Raw genomic sequence first — 24,508 nt, 5'->3', positions numbered from 1 at the left:
AATTTGGTTTCCACAGTTCGAATAAATTATGAAGCGTTGTGTAATTACGGAAATGTTAACCAATTTTAAATTCCTTCCGAAAATAAGGGTTTTTTTAACGTGATGAGTTTGTGGCATTTTTTAACACGGCATTTCAGGTTCTATCTTCCTGGTGCGAACGGACAAGCTAGTGAAATTTTTCTGCCTGCAGTCTAAAAGGAACTTGTAACTTTTCAGCCCGAATACCCTCGGTCTTCCGAGGTAGAAGATTCTTTATCTGGAAGCCGAAAATTATTTCTATAATACGGCATGAGGCAAACATTCGTTTTCCCCATACAACAAATGCAATTAAAAAAATGAGATGACTTCAACTTTGACCATTACTTTATAATAACCTGTTACTGTATCTATGTTTAACGATTCGATAGATTGATAAAAATATCAATGAATAATCTAAATACCTTAAAAAATGTTCAAACATGATATTATATTTTGTAGTGAAAAGGTTTAATTTAACCCAAGCGTTGCAAGAAATGCTGTTATGCCAGCAACGTCGTTCTATAACGTTAAAAGAAAAGGTTATAGTTCCCGCCAAAATTCGATAATAAGATTATTTCCGTTTTAGCGGATTTAAAAAATCGGTGACCCCCTTTTTTATTTATGCTTTTAAAATCTTCCCTGAAACTGCAACTTATGCAGAAGTTTGAAGGGAAAAACATTAGTAGATTTTTTTTTATTTCAAGAAAAATCTATTATAAACAGCAATTAAAAATGGCGGGAAATATTCAAAGGCCTTCAAAAATAAGGAAACAGAGACAAATAAATGTTTATAAGGTACAAGTTACATTTGACTGTTTTTGGTATTCCAGTTAAACATCGTTTTTCAATAATTTTGCCTTTTGTTTAGCAATTTAGAGCGCTATTTCTATATTTCGGTATAACGCGATTCTTTAAGTTTTGATGACGTCATATCTCGAAAACAACATCGGTGACCCCAATTTTTTTTTCTCGCCTAAAATATCGTAATAATTATGATCTGTATACCAAATATTCTGTTTTCTATCTCATCAAATGTGTTTTGTGTATACACGATAAACTGTGTGCTTGCCTTCATAATGCCTTCATAATTGTAAAACTATAATACTCTGGAAAATTAAATGCAATAATTGAATATCTTCCAATGGAGATTTTAGAACAAGTGTAATACAAGGTTATCATAAATTATTTAAACGATAAGTTTTAGGATATGCATCGACTAACAATTGAACATACTAATCAATTAAAGTTTTTGAATTTTTTTTTTATATGTTATAAATATAAATGAAAACTGTATTCTAGAGTTATATCTCTTCTACTGTATATACTGTAGGACATGGGACAGTACGTATTAAACATGTTAAAATCCCCATTCCAAGGAAGGGTAGTATGCTGCCTTATGTCTGTCTGTCTGTTGATTTGTAAGATATTATTCAGATATAAAAGACTTGATTCATTCAAATCTTGCAGATGCCTTATGTTCCTAAGTTTTAGTCATGCATCAAGTACGTCACTGTTTGTGGTGTCCTGTGCTCGTCTGCAATGGAAGATGTCAGTTGTTATTCTGAGGTTTACATGGTGTAAAGTACTATTATATTATTTATTTATGCATTTCTCTGTTTCGAGTGTTTTTTGCGTTTGTTTGGACTGTATTACGGTAACGTAGTGTCGTCATTTTAGCGATATTTTTTAACATTGCCATATAAGAGGGAGGTTTGGCTAGCCATAAAACCAGGTTCAACCAACCATTTTTTTGCTTAAAATGTACAAAGTCAGGAAAACGGCAGTTGTTATCAAATAATCTGTTTCTGGTATGTTGGTGTTTGTTTTTATTGCACTTGAGTGTTTCTGTCTTTCTGTTATATTCCTCTTATACTAGTAGTTGAGTTAATGTGTTTCCCTCGGATTTAGTTTGTAACCCGAATTTGTTTTCTCTCAATCGATTTAAGACTTTTAAACAGCGGTATGCTACTGTTGCTTTATATATGTCCGTTGACCTTAAACTCATTTTCAAGTTATTAGTTTTAGATACTTATGATTTAATCAAGAACCTAGTCATGTATTTTAACTGAATTCCTCGACCTGTTCATATATAATGAAGCTGAAAATAGTAATCTATTCCAGCCTCTGGTCCTATAGCTATTACATTCGTGTATTATATATTTAAGATAATCTTAACAAATTGTGTCACAATCTGTATAACCTGAACTGAATTCAAAAGCTCACTGAATTTTACTTTTTATTTTGAAAAAGGGGCCGATATAAACAACGTTTTAGCAAAGTATGAACATTCTATAATTTTTATCCCCATACTTCCTTTCGAATGGTTTTTGAAAACAATTTTGTACAACAAAAATGACAAGTTAATCCTTGACTTTATATGGCTATGAACTAGTGATCTGATTTAAAAATAATAATTGATGTGGACAGACTTGTAGAAGGAGTAGGTACGCACGCATTGTTTTAACATAAAATAAAACTTCCTTAAACATATTTCTGTAACATTTTACCAACTTTGTTAAGTGTCCCGGAAACAAATAAACGAGAACGTAAAGTTAAGAGAGTGCTTAAGATATGTTGCATAACTACAACTGTCAATTTCCGTTATAGTATTATTTATATATTGCATTTTAAATCAAATCTTAGAGGACATCACGTGCGACTATATTCCTTTTTTGTTTGTAAATTTTACAAAACTGGTTTTAATTCCATGTACCCAGCTAGTACCAACCAACACATCTCCCGCACGGGTGTTCGTGTTTTGCATAACACATAGCTAGTTCAAACCGACACAACTATCACACGGTTTTCCGTGTCATGCATATTTCAAAGCTACATTTTGTAGTACCAACCAACACATCTCTCGCATGGTTGGTCGTGTCATGCATTTTTCACAGCTAGTATCAACAAACAGGTCTCTCGCATGGTTGGTCGTGTCATGCATTTTTCACAGCTAGTATCAACAAACAGGTCTCTCGCATGGTTGGTCGTGTCCTGCATTTTTCACAGCTAGTATCAACCATCTATCTCTCGCACAATAGGGCGTGTCATGTATATCGAACAGATATTTGCCTTCAAATGACTATACCCTACATTGATAATGAGAATGATATTTGTTGGATGTTTTCGTAGAATTCTGTTTTATTGACTAACAACAAATATTTCCCTTCATAGTCATATTTGTTGGACGCTTGAATAGATTGCTGTCTCATTGAATTATACCCTATAATTCCATTCGTAGTTAAATATATCTACATGTTCTACGCAAAATCATTTTTGTTGGAGCTTACTAAACAACATATTAACTACATTACTATTGATTCATATTTGTTTGAGGTTCCGATAGGTTGTTGTCTTATTGACATATTTCCCACATTTTCATTCTTAGTCATAATTGTTAGGGGTTTTGGGACAACAACTTATCTCTCATATTTCAATTCATAGTCATATTTGTTGGAGGTTCTGGTACTTTGTTGTCTAAATGATTTACTTCACATTCCATTTACTAGTATTTTTTTTAGATTTTAATAGGTTGCTAACTGCATGACTTATTTATAACCTATATAGTCATGTTTTGTAGATGTTTTGATAAATTAATAGTTATTTCCATTCATGTTCATAAATGTTGGATGTTTCCTACGTTCCTGTTTCATTGACTAAAATCAAGCATTTTCATTCATAATCATATTTGTTCGAGATTCTTGTCTATTGCTGTCTTATTGTCTTATTGACTAAAACAAACATCCTCATTCATAGTAATATTTGTTTGGGGATTTGATAGGTTGCTGTCTCAACTAGATTTATACCCTACATTTCAATTCATAATCATACTTATTGGAGGTTCTGGTAAATTGCTGTCTAATTGACTTATACCTACACTTCCATGTACATTTATAAGTGTTGGAGGGTCCTGAAGGTTGCTGTTTCGTTGACCTGTATCCCACATTTCTATTCAAAGTATTTTTTGTTGAAGGTTCCTTTCTAAATACATATACCCCACAGTGCATTTGATAGTCATATGTATTGAATGTTTTCATAAATCTATTTCATTGACTTAAATAAACTCATCATAGATACCAGGATTGAAATTTAATATTTGCGCCGGACGCGCGTTTCGTTTACAAAAGACTCATCAGTGACGCTCGAATCAAAAGAAGTTAAAAAAGCCAAAAAAGTACGAAGTTGGTGAACATTGAGGATGAAAAATGCCTAAAAGTTTTAACCCAACATTTTCATCCATTTTCATAATTTTACGAGGTTTTGGTAGGTTGCTGTCTCACTGACTTGTATCCCAAATTTTTATTTATAGTATTCTGGGGTAGGTTGGTCTCTTATTGACTTTGTCCTCTACATTATTCAAGTCTAACACATTTGATTTTCTTTTACTGCTGTCTTTCTGTTGACTTTTGTCAGTGTTTTCATTATAATTCTAAATAATACTCAGAAACATATAAAAAGCATTTATTCAACAATCTGAGTTGATTTAGTCTTAAAAGCAAGAAATATGTTTAAAAAATAATCAGTCTTCCCAATTATTATGAAAATAATGTCACATGACTAAGAGAATCTCGAGATTTCCGGTAAGTAAATAGAAGATAGAAATCTAATGTATCATGCATTTTAAAAAAATTTAATAGCCATGATTAAGGAATGACTGTAATAATTTTTCTGTCTATGAAGAAATAACGTCAAAAATTAGGTGCACACTGAATATTCCGCGAAGCGTGTTATTTCAAAGTGTGCACCACATTTTTATGTTATTTCGATTCGACAGAAAAAAAATTTCTGTCAATCCTTATAATTTTAAGTCGGGGTAAATCATAAAAAAACTTTGGTGACGTCACGGTCACATGACAAAATTATGTCTATGAGCTGATAGACAATACACTGTCAGCCAATCAAAAGACGCGTTACATCCATCAGCATCATGTGAGTCTAGACAACCTTGTTGCTGCACTGGTAAAGTTGTACTTATCTTGCCTAGCAGCTTCCTGAAACAATCCTTTAGCAAAATATGCCTCACCAATTAACTGATGAGCTACGCCACACATAATAGCTGTATTCACTCTATATAAATTTACATGAATACTATCTTTTGTCTTTGTTAGTATAAGTTGTTGTAAGTAACGTCTATATGATGTGATGTCATGTAGATGGTAGTTACATAAGAAACCAAGGAAATATGCAAATGGTAAAGAACTATAACATGTACGGCTCTTTGTAACATCTAGTTGTAATTCTTGTGGAATTATTGATGACTTAGGGCCAAATGTAAGAGTTTCAATTCTCAATGATCTTAATACTGAATACAACTTTTCTGTTTTCATCAGATTTAGAACATGTTTTTGGATAAATGTTAACTCATATTTGGTGAATCCAGATCCAGTAAAAATTTTCTCATCTGTGTATTTCTGCAACGCATAATTTATTAATCTCAATGAGGCAACGTAATTTTTTTTAACATAGAAATATGAAGCTAAAGTCAGCCATCCTGTCACTGCATCTGAATGTACACCTATCAATAAATGACTGAGATCATATTTGTACTTCGAGTATTGATGTTTGTTTTCTGAGTTATAACATGTATAAAGATAATTTGAAGCATGTGGAACAAACCAACATGACTTTGATAAATACAATGCAAATAGACTTTGACATGAACCAGTTCTGGAATGATGTAGACAATGATATAGTATATGTATTTTCTTTAAATTTGATAAATCCACAAATAGTTCAAATGTTTTAAAATTTAATCGTGTTAAAAGATGCGTGACTTTGTAGTATTGGCTTTGATAGTCTTTTAGGGTATCAGAAGAAGCAAAACAATTAATTCCTCGCTCATATAAATTTGAAAGTATGGTTTCTAATTTTTTTTTGTTCATAGCATTGAACCGTGAGTAGAAAAAATTATTGTCAGAAATAAAAAAATGTAGCAAGATTGAATATCTGACACAGTACAGTAATCTCTGTAGACATGCCATGAAACAAGGTATCATATTATCTGGTCGCCATAAATTTGGATCTGTTTCTTCTGACATCCAAAACATTAATGTTTTTAAAAAATATGAACACAATAAACCTTTCAAATCTTCATGTTTCTCTACTATTTCCTTCAGCAGAATTTTTAACAGACCATAGCATAAGAATTGTGTATGGTTGAAAGAATATATAAGAAACTTTTCTGCAACAGAAAATGAAATTCGCCATTCCAGATTTTCATTTGCTGATCCTTTGCATCCAATTGGAACAAATAGCACGCCACAAGATATTATTTTTGATATGATTTCAGGTGATGGCCATGCAGTACGTGGTCTTCTAATCCATGGCTGTGTTTGAAATAGCCATTGATCACATTTAAGGCACACTACCTTATCTAATTGGTCATCGAAACTTGTTAGACACGGGCCATGCGTTTTCGCTAAACTTGGAAGTTTGAGTTCAGCAAGTTTGAGACCAGCAAGTGACATAATTAGCAGTTGGTACTGTTCACTTGAAAGCATGTATCCAAGAGGATGCTTTTGCCACAAAGGTATTTCTTTAAAACACAAATCCCAAAGGTTATATACTCCATGGTGATTTAGACGACATAATTGTGTAAAACATGGATGGGTCTCATCAGTGACCATAACTAAGGGAATTGTCAGACCATCAAGAACAACTTCTTTTTCTGATTCATACACCTTAAAAAATGGACAGAGAGCCATTATATCCAAATCACTGCCTTTCAAATCAAGTCCTTCACCTTTACTTCCACTGGTTATTGTTTTATGACCAAATGATTGTCCCAAATCCAAAATAGTGAAAGCTAATCTCCGAATTTTCACAACTTCGTCAGATCCAATATTTTGGCATAGATAAGTGTAAAATTTCAACGATTCACACTTCGAATTATATGTGGACATTATCTCCATATTCACTCTACAAAATAAGTTACCACTAAATTAAAATTAAGAAACAACAATCTCTTTACCTTTCAATAAAGAGTTCAATGCAACTGTCATACAAGTGATAGGTTAAGCTAGCTATAACAAGGTTTAATCCACCATTTTCTACATAAGGAAATGCTTGTACCAAGTCAGGAATATGACAGTTGTTTTCAATTCGTTAGATGTGCTTGAGCTTCTGTTTATGCCATATGCATTTTATAAAGGACTTTCCGTGTTGAATTTCCTTTGGAGTTTGGTATCTTTGTTATTACAACTTTTACAATATAAAACAAAATTAGCAGTAGTTTTTTTTTTTTATTAAATTTGGAAGGGAACTGACGAAAGAGCATTGTCGTGCTTGGATTCTGGAAACATCGAAAGTTTAAGACGTAACCTGTGGAATTTCTAACAAATTCCTTCCCCAGATATTATCTGAGGGGTCATTATGTTTTCCAGACTGTCTTTTCATTGATGTTAGTTTTAGTTTTGGTTAAATGTATTTTACCATGAACTTGAATCTTTGTACAGATATTTGTTATGATGTGAACTTATTTATATGCATAAAAATAAGGTTTTGGTCCAGATTTCACAGTTCACTGAACAAGAAACATGAATAATGACAATTGGAGTGAGGAAAGGTGTCCTATGAACAAATATTATCGTTTTCATCATGAAAGATGTAAAGAAGGAAATAAGTCATCAGGAACCTGATGTTCAGTGGTTGTCGTTTGTTGATGTGGTTCATAAGTGTTTCGCATTTTTTTTTAATATAGATATAGATTATTTTGGGGGCCCTTTATAGCTTGTTGTTCGGTGTGAGCTAAGGATCCGTGTTGACGACCGTACTTTGACCTATAATGGTTTACTTTTGCAAATTGTGACTTGGATGGAGAGTTGTCTCATTGGCACTCATATCACATCTTCTTATATCTATATGATTTCTAAAATTCTTACCCTGAAGTATTTCTTTTCCAATTTCTTATTTCTTATTGTCTTCTTCAGTTAATGTTTTCAAATGTGAAAAAGTTATTGAACTGTAGTCAACTTATCTACGACTGTAATACAAATTGTGTCACTGTTTTAAAATAGATATATGACTTTATTAAGTCTCGTATTTCCTTTCAGGAGGAAGAGGATAAGTGTAAGTGCTTGAAACATTGGAAAGTTTGAAGTAGATGATAACTTTAAAACTGAAACCAAAATAATGGGATTTCTTATTTCAATTATCAGTGTTAGGAAAACAATGATGAACAGGGAAAATATCAACACTTTATAAGGAAATAAAAACATTTCTTTGTTAATTTCCTCCATTCACTTTCTAGTGACTATCCACATTTCCTTGAAATGACATTGCTACTTCATACGAATAATTTTATATTGAAATGTGTTTATTATCTTTTTTTGAAATCGTAATTATCAATTGTTTTAGATAATTGGGCATGAAGTACAATACTATGCTGGCTGACTTCCAATCAGATTTCAGATTCGGTTTTACAAGCTCTAAGTTTTTTTGGGTTAACAATAGAGAAAAGAGAAAAAATGTACATGTAGGATATTTTACTGACGTGAAGCTGTTTATTTCAAAAATTCAACTAGACAACTGGTATAATTTTAAAGACCAGTGCAAGAGCAAAAAGACTTATTTTTTTCATGTATGCAATGAATGTTTTGGGGCCCTTTCAACTTTACAAAGAGGTTACTCAATCCCGATTGATGTCATATTAACTAAAAGTATTAAGTTATCAAATCTGAAAAAACAACATTAAGAGGTGATAATGACTGACTGTGTATTATTTTGTCTTTGTATGACCACAACAAAAAATTCTCTGAAACGGACATTATCAAGATTGACAACATACATGTATTTGTTACGTTTGGAGGACGTGTTTTACAACAAACAATCGGCATCCCCATGGGAACTAATTGTACCTCTCTTCTTGCCGATTTGTTCCTTTATTCATATGAGGCTGACTTCAAACAGGAACTTCTTAGGAAGAAGGAAAAGGAGTTAGCAGTATCCTTTAATTTTACTTTCCGCTATATGGATGATGTTCTCTCACTAAATAATTGATAATTTGGTGACTATGTTAACGCATCTATCCCATCTAATTTAAGATTAAGAATACAACAGATACAGTTAAGTCTGTCTCATATCTTGACTTACATCTCAATGGCAATGAGGGTCGGTTGAAAACAAAACTTTACAACAACAGAGATGATTTTAGCTTCCCAATTGTGAACTTTTCATTTCTATTCCAGGGCTTGTATTTCGTATCATGATTTCCTTGATAGAGAGTTGCTGCACACAAGAAAGCTATTGAACCAAGAGTTCCAAATGGTGAAGTTGAAATCATCCCTTCGCAAATTTTATGGACCTCATCATGAGTTCGTTGACCGTTATGGAATGTCCGTTTAAAAGAATGATGATAGTGAATATGTTCCAAATGTCGTAACTACAATCCGGTCCCCTTTTCCCCGATTGTGACCCACCGAATTAGACTTATTACCGGGTTTGTATTAACATGAGCAACACGACGGGTGTCACATGAGGATTATGATCTGCTTACCCTCCCGGAGTATCTGATATCAACCCTAGTTTTTGGTGGGGTTCGTGTTGCTCAGTCTTTAGTTTTCTATGTTGTGTTTTGTGTACTGTTGTTAGTATGTTAGTCTTTTCTTTTTTAGCCATGGCGTTGTCAGTTTATTTTCGACTTAGGAGTTTGAATGTCCCTTTGGTATCTTTCGCCTCTCTTTTGAAACACAACTATAACTTTGTTATTGTCATTGTTCTTTGTAATACAATGAAACGGAAGAGATGTAAGGAATTCAGGAGGGACAAATAAAAAAAAACTTGATAAAAAATCGGTATTTTTGGGAGAAATATGTGTGTTATTTAGCAAGGTTTTTAATTTGCTTTAATCAATAAATGCTCACTTAAACTTTTATCTCTTTGTGCAACGACATAATACAATTTAGACAGAATTTGACCACAGATGATTGTAACATTATTATTATTAAAACTTCTAAAAATATAAATAGTATTTAAATGCAAAGAACTATAAATACATGCATTTTGAGTTAACGTTTTTTTTTTTTTTTGGGGGGGGATATAAAGACAAAGGCATAGCTAAGTGGCGGTGATAGACTACAACTTGAAATTCTTTTTTTTTTCAGAGAAAATGGATAATATTGTTCGTGCAAAGTTTCCTATTAGATCATATAACCTCGTCATTATAGACTCCTCCGAGCTAGATGTCATGTTATCATAAAAATTGTATTTAAGTTAAAGGTTAGACTTTAAGCTTTGATGTTTTCAAATAATCCAAGTCTTTCATGTGAGTATAATCAATACTGTTGTTTTATAAAATCTCTTGTTCATAAAACAACGAAATTTATCATTTAAAAATAGATCTAGTTTTGATAAATATATTCATTGTAAAGGATTAAACAATAAACCTTACAACAAAAGAAGAAAGACTATATTAGTTATCAAAATGGTTAGAAAATAGAATATTTGTTAATTAAATGTAGCAATAGCGAAAATAATCAATCAAAAATATAGATTTCAAAAATGATAACACAACTCTCTTTTGTACAGGTAACAGAATTTAAACAATTCATAACACATTTTCTAACAAATTAATGTGTGTTCTGATGTATGGAAATAATATTTTATACCAACACAACTTTGTTCAAGATTAATAAACTAGTAATGCTCTAATACTTAAAAGGTTAGGACTTGTGTAATTGGTTTACAGATGGTTATGTGGTTCGTATAGTCGTTTTTTTTTGTTGTTTTTGTTGTTTTTTTTTTTATGTGCACTAATTTTAAACATCCTCTGCATCAGTCAAATCAAACGAAGTTTGACAAGAACATTATTTCATATTTTGAAACTTCCATTTTTGTTAATTATACCTTTTTTTTTATCAAAGCAATTAAGAAGTACTGTGGACTCATTTAATTCACGGATTGAGAAAAAAATTGATTTTTATGGATAATTGATTAAATTATCTTGACAAGCCTGAAGTAACTGTGTACTGTGCTGAATTTTGTATATACTGTTCACCTTTGCATGAAATGCACCAAATTCAGTACCCCTCAAGTACTAATGTGTTGCAAATTTAGTCTACAATATCCATATATTGTTCTACTTTTGAAAAAGCAATACACCCGCAGTATAACTGAGGAGAAAACAAATATTTTTATTTTGATAAAAGGATGCAACTTTAGCTGCATTAGGCAAAACCTTTGAGAATTAGGTCAGCAATGCTCCTCAACTGCGTACTTTATTTTGCCTTCAATCTTTTTTTATTCGAGCATCACTGATGACTCTTTTGTAGAACATAGAAGAAACACACATCTGGCGTACAACATTATACGCCTGGTATCATTAATAACATTATTTTAAAACAATAAATATAAAACTGCAATGAGAACATTTTTTTTATCCATAGTACCATGTCTGCAGTTTTTAATGTTTTATTGATTTATTTTTTATGTGGATGTACAAGATGTAGTAGGTGTGATTCTGTGATGCATAACAGGTATACCTTTAGATATAAACCTCAGTCATGAAGTACGTTTTATAATACATTGACTTTGTCTATTTGTTCTTCCATGTGTCCGTCTGTTCAAAATTGAACCAACGAGTGTAAGCCTTATATTTGATATATGGTCCTAAATAGAATTAGAATATTCTATCAATATTTCTTAACGATTTTTTATTTACAATACTTGCTGTTGGATTTCAACCCTAAAAGACACGTTAAAGGTATTTTTGATTATATCAGCTCAGGTTAATAATTTTGGACATTTGATTATTTAGGATTCTAAAAAATTATCATTTTCGTTATAAATGTCATATTTATGAAAAATGTATAAAAAAAATGTTATTGCTGCTTTGAAAATTTTTGCAATCATTAATGCAACAATGAAACAGAAAATTTTATCTTAGTTCATGTTCAATTGTAAGATATATATGTTTATAATATTTGGTGCTTGAATTATAAGAAAAACTTTTAAGTAGCATAAAATTATGCTAGCAAATAAACTTTTAATTTTATTCGACATTAAGTGTGATTGAGGTTTCAGATAACTGTAATTTAAATTATTTGCGCGATGTTTTTATTATTGCGAACATTTCTAAGGGTTTTGTATAGTAAAAAATTCAAGACTAACATTTTTAATTTTGAACGGAATTCATCTGCAGCATAATCTGAAACTGCAATAATTAATATTGCATTTATGTCCATTACTCAACAATCGCCTTCATATATGTATAAACAAATTTTTGAATTTATAGAATTGATTTCATAATTTATGTTATTACACGAATTTGACTTACTAGTGCTTTGCATTGGTTTATTTGATGTGAGAGTAATTCTGAATATAAAATAAGATAGGAGTGGAGTTTTTTTTTTAAATGTTATGAATATAGATCTTTCCATTGAGTCTACAGATATACCATTTTAAACATTTAAAATTTAAATATTAAAAAAAAATGTAACTATCAGATATGGAGAAATACGGTACTAGAAGTGACAAAATGTTCCTTCTAATATTTTAAAGTGAAATGTAGACACAATTTGATGCAATTTTCTATCTACTAAAAATTGTTCTCTGTTTACATGGATATCTTTTTCTTTCCTTCACTATGGTAAATCTAAAATACAAGGGAAAATGTGATTCAATAATCCAATATCCACCAATGAGGAGTTCAGAACAAGTGTCAAACAGGTAAAGTGATAAAAAAAAAAATAAAAAAATGGGTTTGAAATTATATGAAACAGCTAAGTATTAAATATACACATAAATTTTTTGTTAAGGTATTCGTGTAAGGAAAATACTAAAAAATACATAGGACAAATTATTTCCTAGAGTTACTCCTCTTCCGTTGTTTTTACTTTCAGACATGGGACTGTAAAACAGTAGAACAGTAGGTAATTATACTCGCACTCCTAAGGCGGCGGTATACTGCTTTAGGGTTGTCAGTCTGTCTGCCTGTTTGTAAAATGTTTGAAAAAACGTTTATTTATATGTAGAAGCCCTGGGTACTTTATATCGTGTATGCAGATGCCTAATTTTCTGAAGTTTTCGTCAGGCATATTTCCTTCGTCATTGAACTCATTTAAATGGTTCAGTAATTGCTCAACAGTTTAGTCTTTTATTGTGTAACTTTCTCACTTATTATGAGTAATAGGATAACTGAATTTGGTACTGTAAATTAAGAAACTATTGTGAGGTTTTTATTAATGCGAATAATGCGACTAATTGAGTATCGCAATGTTAAGAACTCGCATTCTGATATCAAATACATGATGTGTATGTAGCTTTTCAAGAAATCGAAATAATAAAAATCTCATTTTTTCATTCTTCAAAACTCGCAACAATGAATGCACGAAGTGATTTCTGAATTTACAGTATATTTAATCATTGCAAGGTATATGTGTTCGTCAAATGACCTTGGCCTCATGTTCTTGATAAATTATCAATGTTTAGTTTTTGGTGCATGTAATGATTGTAAGGTGTCTATTTTTGCAGGTTTCATATAACCTTGACCTCATTTTCATGAATCTTCAATCATTTCAAGTTTATATGATATCTGTACCAGAAGTAATACCTTATCTCAAAGATTTTGAATACAAAATTCGTTTCAGTGTGTGCACATTATTAGTGTACATGACGGCATGTGCGTGCTGAGCTATTGGTTGTTCTTCCTTACATTATATGTGCATGTGTGTATACAGCGTAATGTGAGGCATGGTTTGTTCTTCATTAAACCAACACTTTATTACATAAACTATTCTCCAAACCAGTGTAAAAGAGAGGCGAAAGATACTCATAAGTCGAAAATAAACTGACAACGCCATGGCAAAAAAAGAAAAAGACCAAACGACAAACAACATCTCTGCTTAGAACCTTAAGTACTGAAAGAGCTTTGAACCTTAAGTACTGATAGAAATTTGAACCAGTACTGGCGGCTTGGAACCAAAAGTACTGAAGAGCTTTAGACCTGAATTTATATCTTTATTCATTATCTGCACTCATAATTGCCTTTCAAGGACAAAAAATAATAATAAAAGCTTGTTTTATTTGAATATCAGTTTAATGAATACCTCCATAAGAAGGGCACGTTTATGTTTTGCTTCCATAGTTGTCCTTTATACACAGGTTAAGGTGCAACAATACTTTGGTACACTGTGCAAAAATCTATTTTCAGTCATTAGTTGTCAGTGTCAAGAACATTGACAAATCAAAGCTTTTTTTGTCAATTTGTTGGTGTGTCATAATCAATGACAAATCACAGCCTTTTTCAGTTATTTAGTTGAGCTGAATACTTCATTGTCTGTCAGGAGGGAGTGTCTGTAGTGATTTGGTTTTCCACATCATCTCTCTATCACCATATCAGATGGATATTTTATTTCTATTGGATGGTCTGTTAATTGCTGTGATTCTTGTATCAAAGTACAGAACGGACACAGAATTACAGCAAGGATATCTTTTGGGATAGATCCAGAAATGTTATATTTAATTCGAATGTTTCTACGTAGATGGACAGCTAACATTACATTCAGTGGTGGTATAGCACATAACAAACCTGAAATAAATATAAAAAACAAAATTTTTTGATAAGAAAAATAAGCTAGAATATACCAAGTGAACATTCAAAATTAGCTGACATAAGACAGATAACACCAAGACCAAAGCAAAAAAAAAAATATGAACAAACACCAGTACACCATTTCACACAATACTACAGAAAACATTTCAGATTTAGCAACATGAAATATATTCAGTAAAACGAGATTTTCTAATGGCTAAGCTCCTATGACAAACACGCACACACCAAAAGCCAGGATATTAAAATGAACAATTATTCTAGTTTCAATCGAACAGAATTGGTTTGAAACGATTGGATAGTAACCCATAGAAGTTCTGACACCTGCTCATTTTCTCCGCTTTAAACCATTTACGGAAGGAGATATTGCTAACACTGTTGAAATACTTATTAACCATTTATTCCGAAAATTTTCGCAGATAACAGCACTTATAGGAGTTATTGCCAGTGAATGACGATATTTACCTATTTTTGCAATTTTGCAAAAGCTATAGTTGATAGGTGGTAACTATAAATAGCATATAGGATATTAAAATCTATAAATAAGCCAACATAGCGAGTTAAGCAGTCGACTCCTTATATGAGTTATTGTCGTTGAATGATTATTTTACCCACTTATAACTTGAGATATTGTCATTACATTGCGTCCGTCGTCATTTGTTAACTTTAACAACCCCCCCCCCCCCCCCCCTGCAACCATTGAGCCAATTGAAACCAAACTTGGAAACAATCATCCTAGGGCTATTTTGTTTAACAAAATAATTGTGTCTGATGATTAAACTTGTTAACAAACATAGCCGCCACGGCAAAACATAGGGTATAGGGGTAAAATGCAAGTATTATCTATTATCTTGAAAACAGTTTAGATAGACAAAATCTGACAGGGGCGGATTGTCAAAATCTAACTCATTTCCATTTAGACTAAAATTATAATGGACAAGAGGGACATGTTTTTTGTTTGTCCTTCATATACTGGTTACTGCACAACAATACTTTTTTAAACTGCAGAAATGAAGTAGAATTATGTTTCCCGTAAAAAGATATTTTCATTCATCAGTCATTGTTGTCAAAAACATTTACAAATTTCAAGTTTTTTGTCATATTGATAAAATGCAAGTATTGTCAATTATCTTGAAAACCGGTATAGATAGAGAAAAAATAAATGTGTAGATTGCAAAACATTTTAGCAGTCTACAAGATCTTCTATGTACCCTGCAAATTTCAGAAAAATCGGTCAACCTGTTTTTGAGTTATTGTCAGTAGCTTTGGACCTTTTAAAAATACTGCAAGCATCTTTCGACAATTAATACTAACAAAGCTTTGTTCCTTCAGTACTGACAAGTTTGAACCTTAAGTACTGACAGAGCCTTAGAACTTATATAATGAGAGCTTTGGATATTACGTACTGACAGAGCTTTGAACCTTTAGTATTGAAAGATCCTTTTACCTTTAGTACTGACAGAGCTTTGAATATTAGGTACTGTCAGAGCTTTAGACGTTAAGTTCTGACAGAACTTTGAATCTTAAGTTCTGAAAGACATTTGAACCATAGTACTGACGGCGTTTCACATGACTTACTGTAGAGCTTTAGACCTGGAGTACTGACAGGGTTTTGACAAAGCCTTTAATAAATGCCAAAGCTTTGAACATTAAGTATTGGCAGAGTTTTGAACCTTAAGTACTGACAGAGTTTTGAATCGCAAATTAGTATATCCCCAATTAAGCCTATATTTGTTATTCTTTTAAACATTATGAAGAATATTGCAGAAAGTGACCAAGAACCTTAAGGATGTTTACTACTCATTTTTGTTTTTAATTTTTGTCAGATATTCGGAATCCTCTAGTTTTGTCCATGTAGTGCCAATACAAATTTTGCCCGCTTACCCCTACTTTTCTTTTCATAATTTTATTACATATAGTTTGAAAAGTCATGTTTGAAAATCTTATACAAATTGAATCCTTGTTAATTTTTCATAGTTTTTGAACAAAAAAGGTTCCAATGTTAAATGTATGAAAAATCTATAGAGAATCATTTCGTGTCAAATTTTCAATTGATTATATCTTAAAAACAAGGACACGGACCTGTCATTTTTTATTTCCTACTTTTTAAGTTCCGTTATCTATATACTATCAATGAATAACAGTTTTTTTAAAAGCGTATTATTCTGAAACAGAGCAGCGAACATTTAAGACTATCACTTTTGTTTTGATTATTTGTACAGATTAATTCAGTTTTTATTTCGCCTGTGACGAAAGGAGATGTAAAACGTATTATCGATAGTTACTAGTATTAGTATATCAGTAACAACCAAAGAAGTACATTCAATTTAACACATGAATGAAAGGAGATGTAGGGTAGACGTTTAGGCTACAACTCAACGACAAAAATAACAAAACGGTATCTAGAAGGCCATATAGAGTCTATAAAAGTTTAAAATAAATTTAACAGAAAAAAATCAAAATACTTCCATCAGCACAAAATTTTCCAAATAACGAATATATAAGATATGGCATGCTACAACTTACAAGGCTCCTGACTGGGGACGGGTGCCGTAAAAAGCATGGTTAAATTATTTTGTTTAGATCTCAAACCTTCCCCCTTATATTTGTTTTATCTTTAGAGTAATAATTAGAAAAAAGATGTCAAAAAGTAAGGAAACCTAATGGAAATTGAATGATTAGCCCTGATATGTTTGTTTATATCTGTTTTTGTGTCTGATGTTTATATATTTTTTTTCTGTGCTTGAAAACACTAATTATAAGATAGAAGGACAGAAGAATGATTGTACAATCCTTGCAAAGTTGTAGGCATTCCAAATAAATTTTCGAAGGTTCAAAAAGGAAAAGCAAGATGGTGTTTTGCATCAAAAATACATAAAGACTATACAAACTTTATTATTCTTTTCCTTTTTGTATGGGTTATGTATATTTTGAATATCATCAAGGCTTCCAATTTTTCTTTTTTGTTTCAATGTTTAAATAAGGTATATTTAACAAAGAGAATAACAATCATAGTAGTAACACACAGTTTACAATGCTTACCAATATACATCTCAGTTATGCCGCTTTGCCCGACGCATATTACTTTAAGCAACAAAAAATGAAAAAAATTGAAAATCACACAATTTTTTAATTTTTGTCCTTTAACCCGTCTTAAAATATCTTGAAAAAACTACGAAGACTGTTAGAACATGATGCAACATTTATCCAGAATGGACATTCTCTTTATAAGCAGCATACGAAAACTTAAAAAATTTACACCGATCATGAACAAATGTTAAAAAAGTTGAAGACAATTTTCTATTCCTTAAAGTTGTCTTACGTTATTTGTGTGGTAAAACTGCTGTCAAGCTGATCTTTTTCTGAGAATTCATAAAATCAAAGCCATGGATATAAGATAGCATGGAAGAATTAACTCCGAATCGGTACTCACCATGAGCATTACGACAGGTACCACATGTGGTGCAGGATCTGCCTACCCTGAGATCATCCCCCTTTTTTGTGTGTTTCGTGTTTCTCTAAACATTAATTTTATGAAATTATTTATAGACTTTTGTTTGTCTTTTCGTCGTTTTTCGTTTTTTTGACATAATATTGTCACTTTTCGACTCATCAGTTTTGTTTCTCCGTTTGGTATCTTCAGCCTAGTTCTGTCACTCGGAATCGCAATACACAGCAAATGATCAGCTCAGATGATTAATATAACTACAAATTTTGATGCAAGAATGAAATTTATTTGTGAGATAAGGTAAATTATTTGTGAGATTTAATCTAATGAATTTTATAAATATAAACATGATAAAATACATGTAAAGAATAGAGAATGGAAACGGGGAAATGTGTCGAGGAGACAACAACCCGAACAAAGAGTAGAACACAGCACAAGGCCACCAATGGGTCTTCAACGTAGAGAGAAAATTTCGTCACACGAAAGCGGACTTCAGCTATTATTTATTATCTTTTATTATTCAGCTTATTTAAAGATTATATTCAAGATCAATCCGAGGGGGGTTACATCACGTGCAAATATTCATTGATAATTTTAAATTGCTTTTGATATCTTCCGCAATTGTGAGATCTCAATACTCCCACTTCACCATTTAGCCAATGTGGAATAAACAAACACACAGTAATTCGAACAGTATATCTCAGTTAAAAAGAAGTCCGAGTCCGACCGGGTTTGTACTAACATGAGCAACACGAAGGGTGCCACATATGGAGCAGGATCTGCTTACCCGGAGCATATGAGATCACCCCCAGTTTTTTCGTGGGGTTCGTGTTGCTCAGTCTTTATTTTTCTATGTTGTGTTGTGTGTACCGTTGTTTGTCTGATTGTCTTTTTCTTTTTTATCCATTGCGTTGTCAGTTTAATTTCGACTTAAGAAATTGATTGTCCCTTTGATATATTTCGCCTCTCATTTAGAATAGGTAACAGAAGAAACTAAACAAAATGATAATGATTAACATAAATTAAGAAAGGACTACTAGCAGTTACTGACATGCCAGCTCCAGACCACAATTAAACTGATTGAAATATTATATCTTTTTTATGTTTTTATTGATTCAAGTTTTTTTTTAACCTGCTTTATTACGGGAGGTAACACAGATCGTTTTATTTTACAAAGGAAAGTACAGTAAAACTACCTATTTTGTTACCTAGAAAGAAAAAAGTAAAGTGATCCCATTTTTCATTATATGAAAGCATTTTATAGGAGCTATTATTAATATCTTATTTTAAAATTATGTCATTTAGTTTTTTTTTTCTGTTCACATAAAGCCTTTTCCTGTATAATCCATGAGACTACTATTATATTTGTGTAATAGTGGATTCAATTTTTCACATGTAGCATGAAAACAACTTGAACAAAGTCTGACCTTTACTTTGTATTTCATTATTGAAAAGTTTACCATACAAAATACATTTCAAAAAACTATTTAAAACTTCTATTTTTTGTTTTGTTTATATACCCATACTACCTTGATTGCATTTTCACCTAAGGTTTTGTGCAACAAAACACAAGTAAGTTTTGGCTTTATACGTCTATAATTAAGTGATGAGGGTGGATAGTGGGTCCCTTATTCACACTTCCCCACCCCTCAAATCCCACTTCCCTTACCCTTACTCCCAATTCCCTCCCCGTACTCCCACTTCTCTACCCCCTTACTCCTAATCAACGATCTGACTTAAAACTTATAAACTGATGTTGACAGAATGACTAGGTCTGCACACACATTGTACTAACTTTAAAATAACTTCGATCCTGTCCATAGGCATATTTTTGTAACATTTTACCAGTTGTATTAAGTGTTTTGAAGAGTATACTTTTGAGTGTCCCGGAAACAAATTAACGGGAAAGTTGGGTGTACACATTAAAGGGGGTTTAAGATATACTGCTAGATGCTGCATAACGATGGTCAATTTCCGAAATAATATTATTTAAAGATTATATTCAAGATCTATCCGAGGGGGTATCATGTGCAAATATTCATTAAAACATTTAAATTGTTTTTAACATCGTCCGTAATTTTTAAATCACATTGTTTTGTTTTCATACAAGTTTGAACTTATTTCGTTGTGTTTAACGCCACTTTCAGTACTTTTGCACCTGCCATATGCGGGATTCGAACTCACAACCTAAGTGTTGACAGGCTGGTGATACAGTAGTTGGACTACTTAGACCAGTCGGCCACCGAAGCCCTAGGTACATGGTGAAATGCGCGTTCGAATACCCTACTTACAAGATACCAACCAACACATTTTTCGCACGATAGGTCGAGTCATGCATATTGACATTTTACAACATCGTATAACTGTAACTGGACTGTTACAGCAATTAAATATTGTTCGGAGAAATCATGAAAACCATCTCTGCGTATAACTGTGATGATGCATCAACAAGATGTAAGATATATTAAAAGTTTAATTGTTGTTTGATTAACAACCAGCGGCACATATTTCATACTTATTCATGTGATTTCTTATACAACTCGCCCAGGCCTACAACATATTTCAAAAATATAAAAATGACAATATAACGTGAAACTGTATCTAATGCCCTTAAGGTTAATCAGAAGCGATTAAAAATATGACCGTGCTATCACCACAAAAATCACCTGGAAAAGTTTTAAGGCATGGCAAGAACTCGGTAAATAAATTTTGAATTGTTAAGTAAAATCTGGATCCGATTCCCATGGAGCATACCCCTCTGTGGGAATCGGATCCAGATTTTACTTACGAATTGCACTAAACAAAGTGGTATTGCTCCTCGGAATTCGGATCCCTTCGCGGATTTTGGATCGGTATAGGCGGTGTGTAAAAGCAAGGAATTGTATATTTAAATATACAATTCCTTGGTAAACGGCAAAACAAAAAAGGTAAAATGACATTAATCTACTTATCCTGCAATCAGTCAACTACTGTACAAATAAAAGGTACACACATAATTTATTGCTATATTTGTATTGTACTCTCATCCACTTTAAGTGAATTTTAATCTTATCTCCATTTATATGTTTATGTGTTATGAATGAGAATGTATTGTGTATTATTGTCATTATGTCCCGTCAGGGGCCCTTGATTTGAAATAAAGAACTTTGAACTTTGTACTAATAAAGTCATTATTCTCTATTCTGTGAACCCCATACAGACCCTAATATTAAATGTAGCTATTCATATCAAACTTTTTGTACATGTACATTTGTAATATTCATTTTTCCTCTATATTTAATTTGTATAACATTAATCTATGTCTTGTTGTAAGTTATCCATCTGTGATATAATCTTCAATTTGTTGAAGGTGGTCACTTTAATGGTTAAAGTAGAAAAGGAAGTAAAATACAAGTGAATTAATTGATTCTTACCATATAGTAAACAACTTTTGTCCATCAGCTGTGCGTTCTTCCCGAACGTGTAACATGGTACTATATAGGTCCGGATACTAAGCCCGATGTTTCCAAAGCACTCAATATAACTGTACTTCCAGTCTGATGACATTATGTTGAACTGTTACAGATCTTTGACCAAATAGAAACCAAATGTCTATTGAGACATTTTTTTCTAAATTTGACCGGTTTTACAGGTGAACTTAAATATAACAATTATCAATTACACTTTGAGCTCTTTTATCATCGCTTATACTAACACTTGAATGCTCAATTATCTAAATCAATTACCCAATGACCAGATCATCATGGTGGTTAAATTGCTTGCTTTCAGGCATTAAAAGTTTCATAAACATGTCTGCAAATAACTGAAAACTCAACGTATTTTCAGAAGAATACCGTATACAATTTGTTTACATTTGAGAGAAAGAAAATCGACCTATATAATACTGTACACAAAAGTCAATTTATTTCCTGAACAATAAATATTCATAGCTCTACTATACTTAAAGTATGTATGTCATATCTAATACCAGTACTTTATATGGAAATTGAATGTGTTATTGACCATGCATGGTTGCTTGTCAGTGTCCATCAGTTTTTTTTATGTTACTGATGTGGTTCTCTTAATTTGACTTTATTGTCATATATTATTTCAACCTCTGGCCTAGTGGGACCCATGGATAATTTTCGCTAAGGAAGTATTATTAGTAAATATAACAGATATTTGGATATTTAATAAGCAGAGAAAAGATAGATGACAGAAAAATGAATTTATTTGTTGGTCGATTTATGGATTAATGGCTGTCAAGCTGCATATACATTGTATTACATGATAATTGATTGATTGATTGTTGGTTGCTTAACGTCCAGTGGCAAATATTTCATGCATGTTCATGACGAGAACAAATTAACAATAAATACAATAGGTAGGTCCTGTAATAGAGGCCGTCCAGGATGAAAGTCGGGGAAATTTGAACTGCCACTGGAAAATGAGGGTATCTTGGATAGGGAAAAAAATTTAGCCTTGCAACAGGACACCTACGGCCCCTCAAAGAGTTGTTGCAAGGGTTCTTAACATGCAAAGAGCGTGGCAAAGGCATCGTATTTAACGTCCCCATTCTGACCGGACGTGACTGCGAACTTGTATATCTCGCACAGCCAAACGGACGCCCCACTTTGGCGAGGATTCAATTTGTACTGCCGGTCGGAGGAAGACCAATGGTGACTATATTACTATTCCTCAGTCACTCTTGGGTCATGATTATTAAAGACGATAACCCGTTCATGAGATGAACATTCTAGACATGCACGCTGAGGCAGATTTTTCATCGTTCTAGCTCTCGAAGAAACATTTTGCATGAAAATAGAGGCATTGAAGTGTGTAGATAATTTTGAATACTACAACAAAATCAGAAGAATGAAGGCGTTTCCCAGGTTAGGGGGAGGATTGAGCGCTCACAAACATGTTTAACCCCGCCACATTCTTTATGTGCCTGTCCCAAGTCAGAAGCCTGTAGTTCAGTGGTTGTCGTTGGTTCATGTCTGTCATATTTGTTTTTCGTAAATTGTTTGTTATAAATTAGGCCGTTAGTTTTTTTAATTGAATTGTTTCATATTTTTCATGTCGGGTTCCTTTTATAGCCGACTATACGGTATGGGTTTTTCTCATTGTTGAAGGCCGTATGCATATGGTTGCCTATAATTACTTACATCCACTTAATTTGAACTTTGGTGAATAGTTGTCTCATTGGCAATCATACCACATCTCCTTATTTTTATAGTGTTAAGATATAGATTAGCCCTATTTTAAACAGCTCTTGGACATAGTAGTGTTCTCTCTCCCTGGGTATAACAATTGGTTTTATTTTCTCCTTCTAGAGTGTATAAATTCTCTGTAAATGGAGTCCACTTGACTGTATGATGTACATGTATGAATATGCCTCGAGTGGGGAACTTTCCAAGCTCTCTGAACTTTAGAACTCTAGAAACAACTTTTTCGGGGGACTGTAGATTGACTGCTGCATAGCCTATTTACTGCCCTATTCGCCATACTCTTATTTGTCCAGTGGCAGTCAAAGTTTTTGATCCTTATCCCGACTTAAGTCTACTTTACAGAACCTTTTAGATTTAATGATATTTTCATATGCGAAATATTTTCCACTGAACGTTTATTAGACAAACAACAATCAATTGTACAATTATTACAATTGTCTCATTGGTTTGAGTACTTCATGGAATATCGTTTTATACACACGTGCGCAAAATATTTCGACACGCTATGGATACCATTTGGACTTTACTCTAGATCACCCTCAGATGAATTGTTTTGAACGGTTTGGCGTGAAAGTATATTGACAAACGAAGAGAATTGGCGAGATAATTTTGTCTTCATTTCACTTCTTGTATGAGCTCAGTACTTCTGTACAAATGCCAATATATCATAAAGGAGCCATAAATTAAACTGGCGATTATGAAGGAGTCGACATGCCATTAAAATTTGAAACTCCAAATATAGCTTTCAAAAAATCATCTCGGTTCTCGAGTTGCACAAAAATGTTATCAAAATGTAATTTTTTATTAGTATATCGTTATTATTATACCCTAGTACTCTACCCTAAAGCCGCAGACGATTTGAAGTTTCCATCCATTTTCAATATTCTATTTAACAATAAAAAAACTATACCTTTCCATGTGTTCTAAAATTTGCATATTAGATTCGGTTATAGATCATATTTCACTCGACGTCGGTATGACTTGCCATTTAATGAATCCGGCTCTACAAGTTGTAGTTGTAGTGACGAAAGAAAGAAAACAAAATAACTCAAATAAAAAAGAGAGAAAATCAAAATGCAAACACCAGTTCACAAACCACAACACAGAAAACTAAATATTGCCAGCAATAATCCAACCATATAAAACCAGGTGGTCCGGAGGGGAAAACAGTTCCTGCTGCATTTGTGGCTCCCGTCGTGTAACTTTGATTAATAAGGATGTGTTATTAATTCTCTTTGTAGCCTTGAATAGTCCTTTGATTACGACGGGTGCCACATGTGGAGAAAGATA

At 32.5% G+C, this 24,508-nt stretch overlaps 1 protein-coding gene across 1 annotated transcript; it reads right to left on the bottom strand.

The window, feature by feature from the left end:
• Positions 1-4,498: 4,498 nt before the first annotated feature.
• LOC127717660 (uncharacterized) lies at positions 4,499-8,013 on the bottom strand. The gene is made up of 2 exons (XM_052223402.1): positions 7,896-8,013; positions 4,499-6,933 (listed from the first exon to the last, which is right to left on the bottom strand). Exon 2 carries the CDS (start codon positions 6,924-6,926, stop codon positions 4,941-4,943), a length of 1,986 nt encoding a protein of 661 aa, XP_052079362.1. The 5' UTR covers positions 6,927-6,933; positions 7,896-8,013; the 3' UTR covers positions 4,499-4,940.
• Between the last annotated feature and the right edge of the window lie 16,495 nt (positions 8,014-24,508).

This window comes from Mytilus californianus, unplaced genomic scaffold, assembly GCF_021869535.1.
Source record: "Mytilus californianus isolate M0D057914Y unplaced genomic scaffold, xbMytCali1.0.p SCAF_10, whole genome shotgun sequence".
NCBI classification, from domain to species: Eukaryota; Metazoa; Mollusca; class Bivalvia; order Mytilida; family Mytilidae; genus Mytilus; species Mytilus californianus.
Note: the sequence above shows the minus strand (reverse complement) of the source record. Positions and strands in the feature narration are given on the sequence as shown.

What these genes read in the sequence shown, in the direction of transcription:
- LOC127717660 (XM_052223402.1), bottom strand. Translation starts at nt 6,926, where the DNA reads ATGGAGATAATGTCCACATATAATTCGAAGTGTGAATCGTTGAAATTT.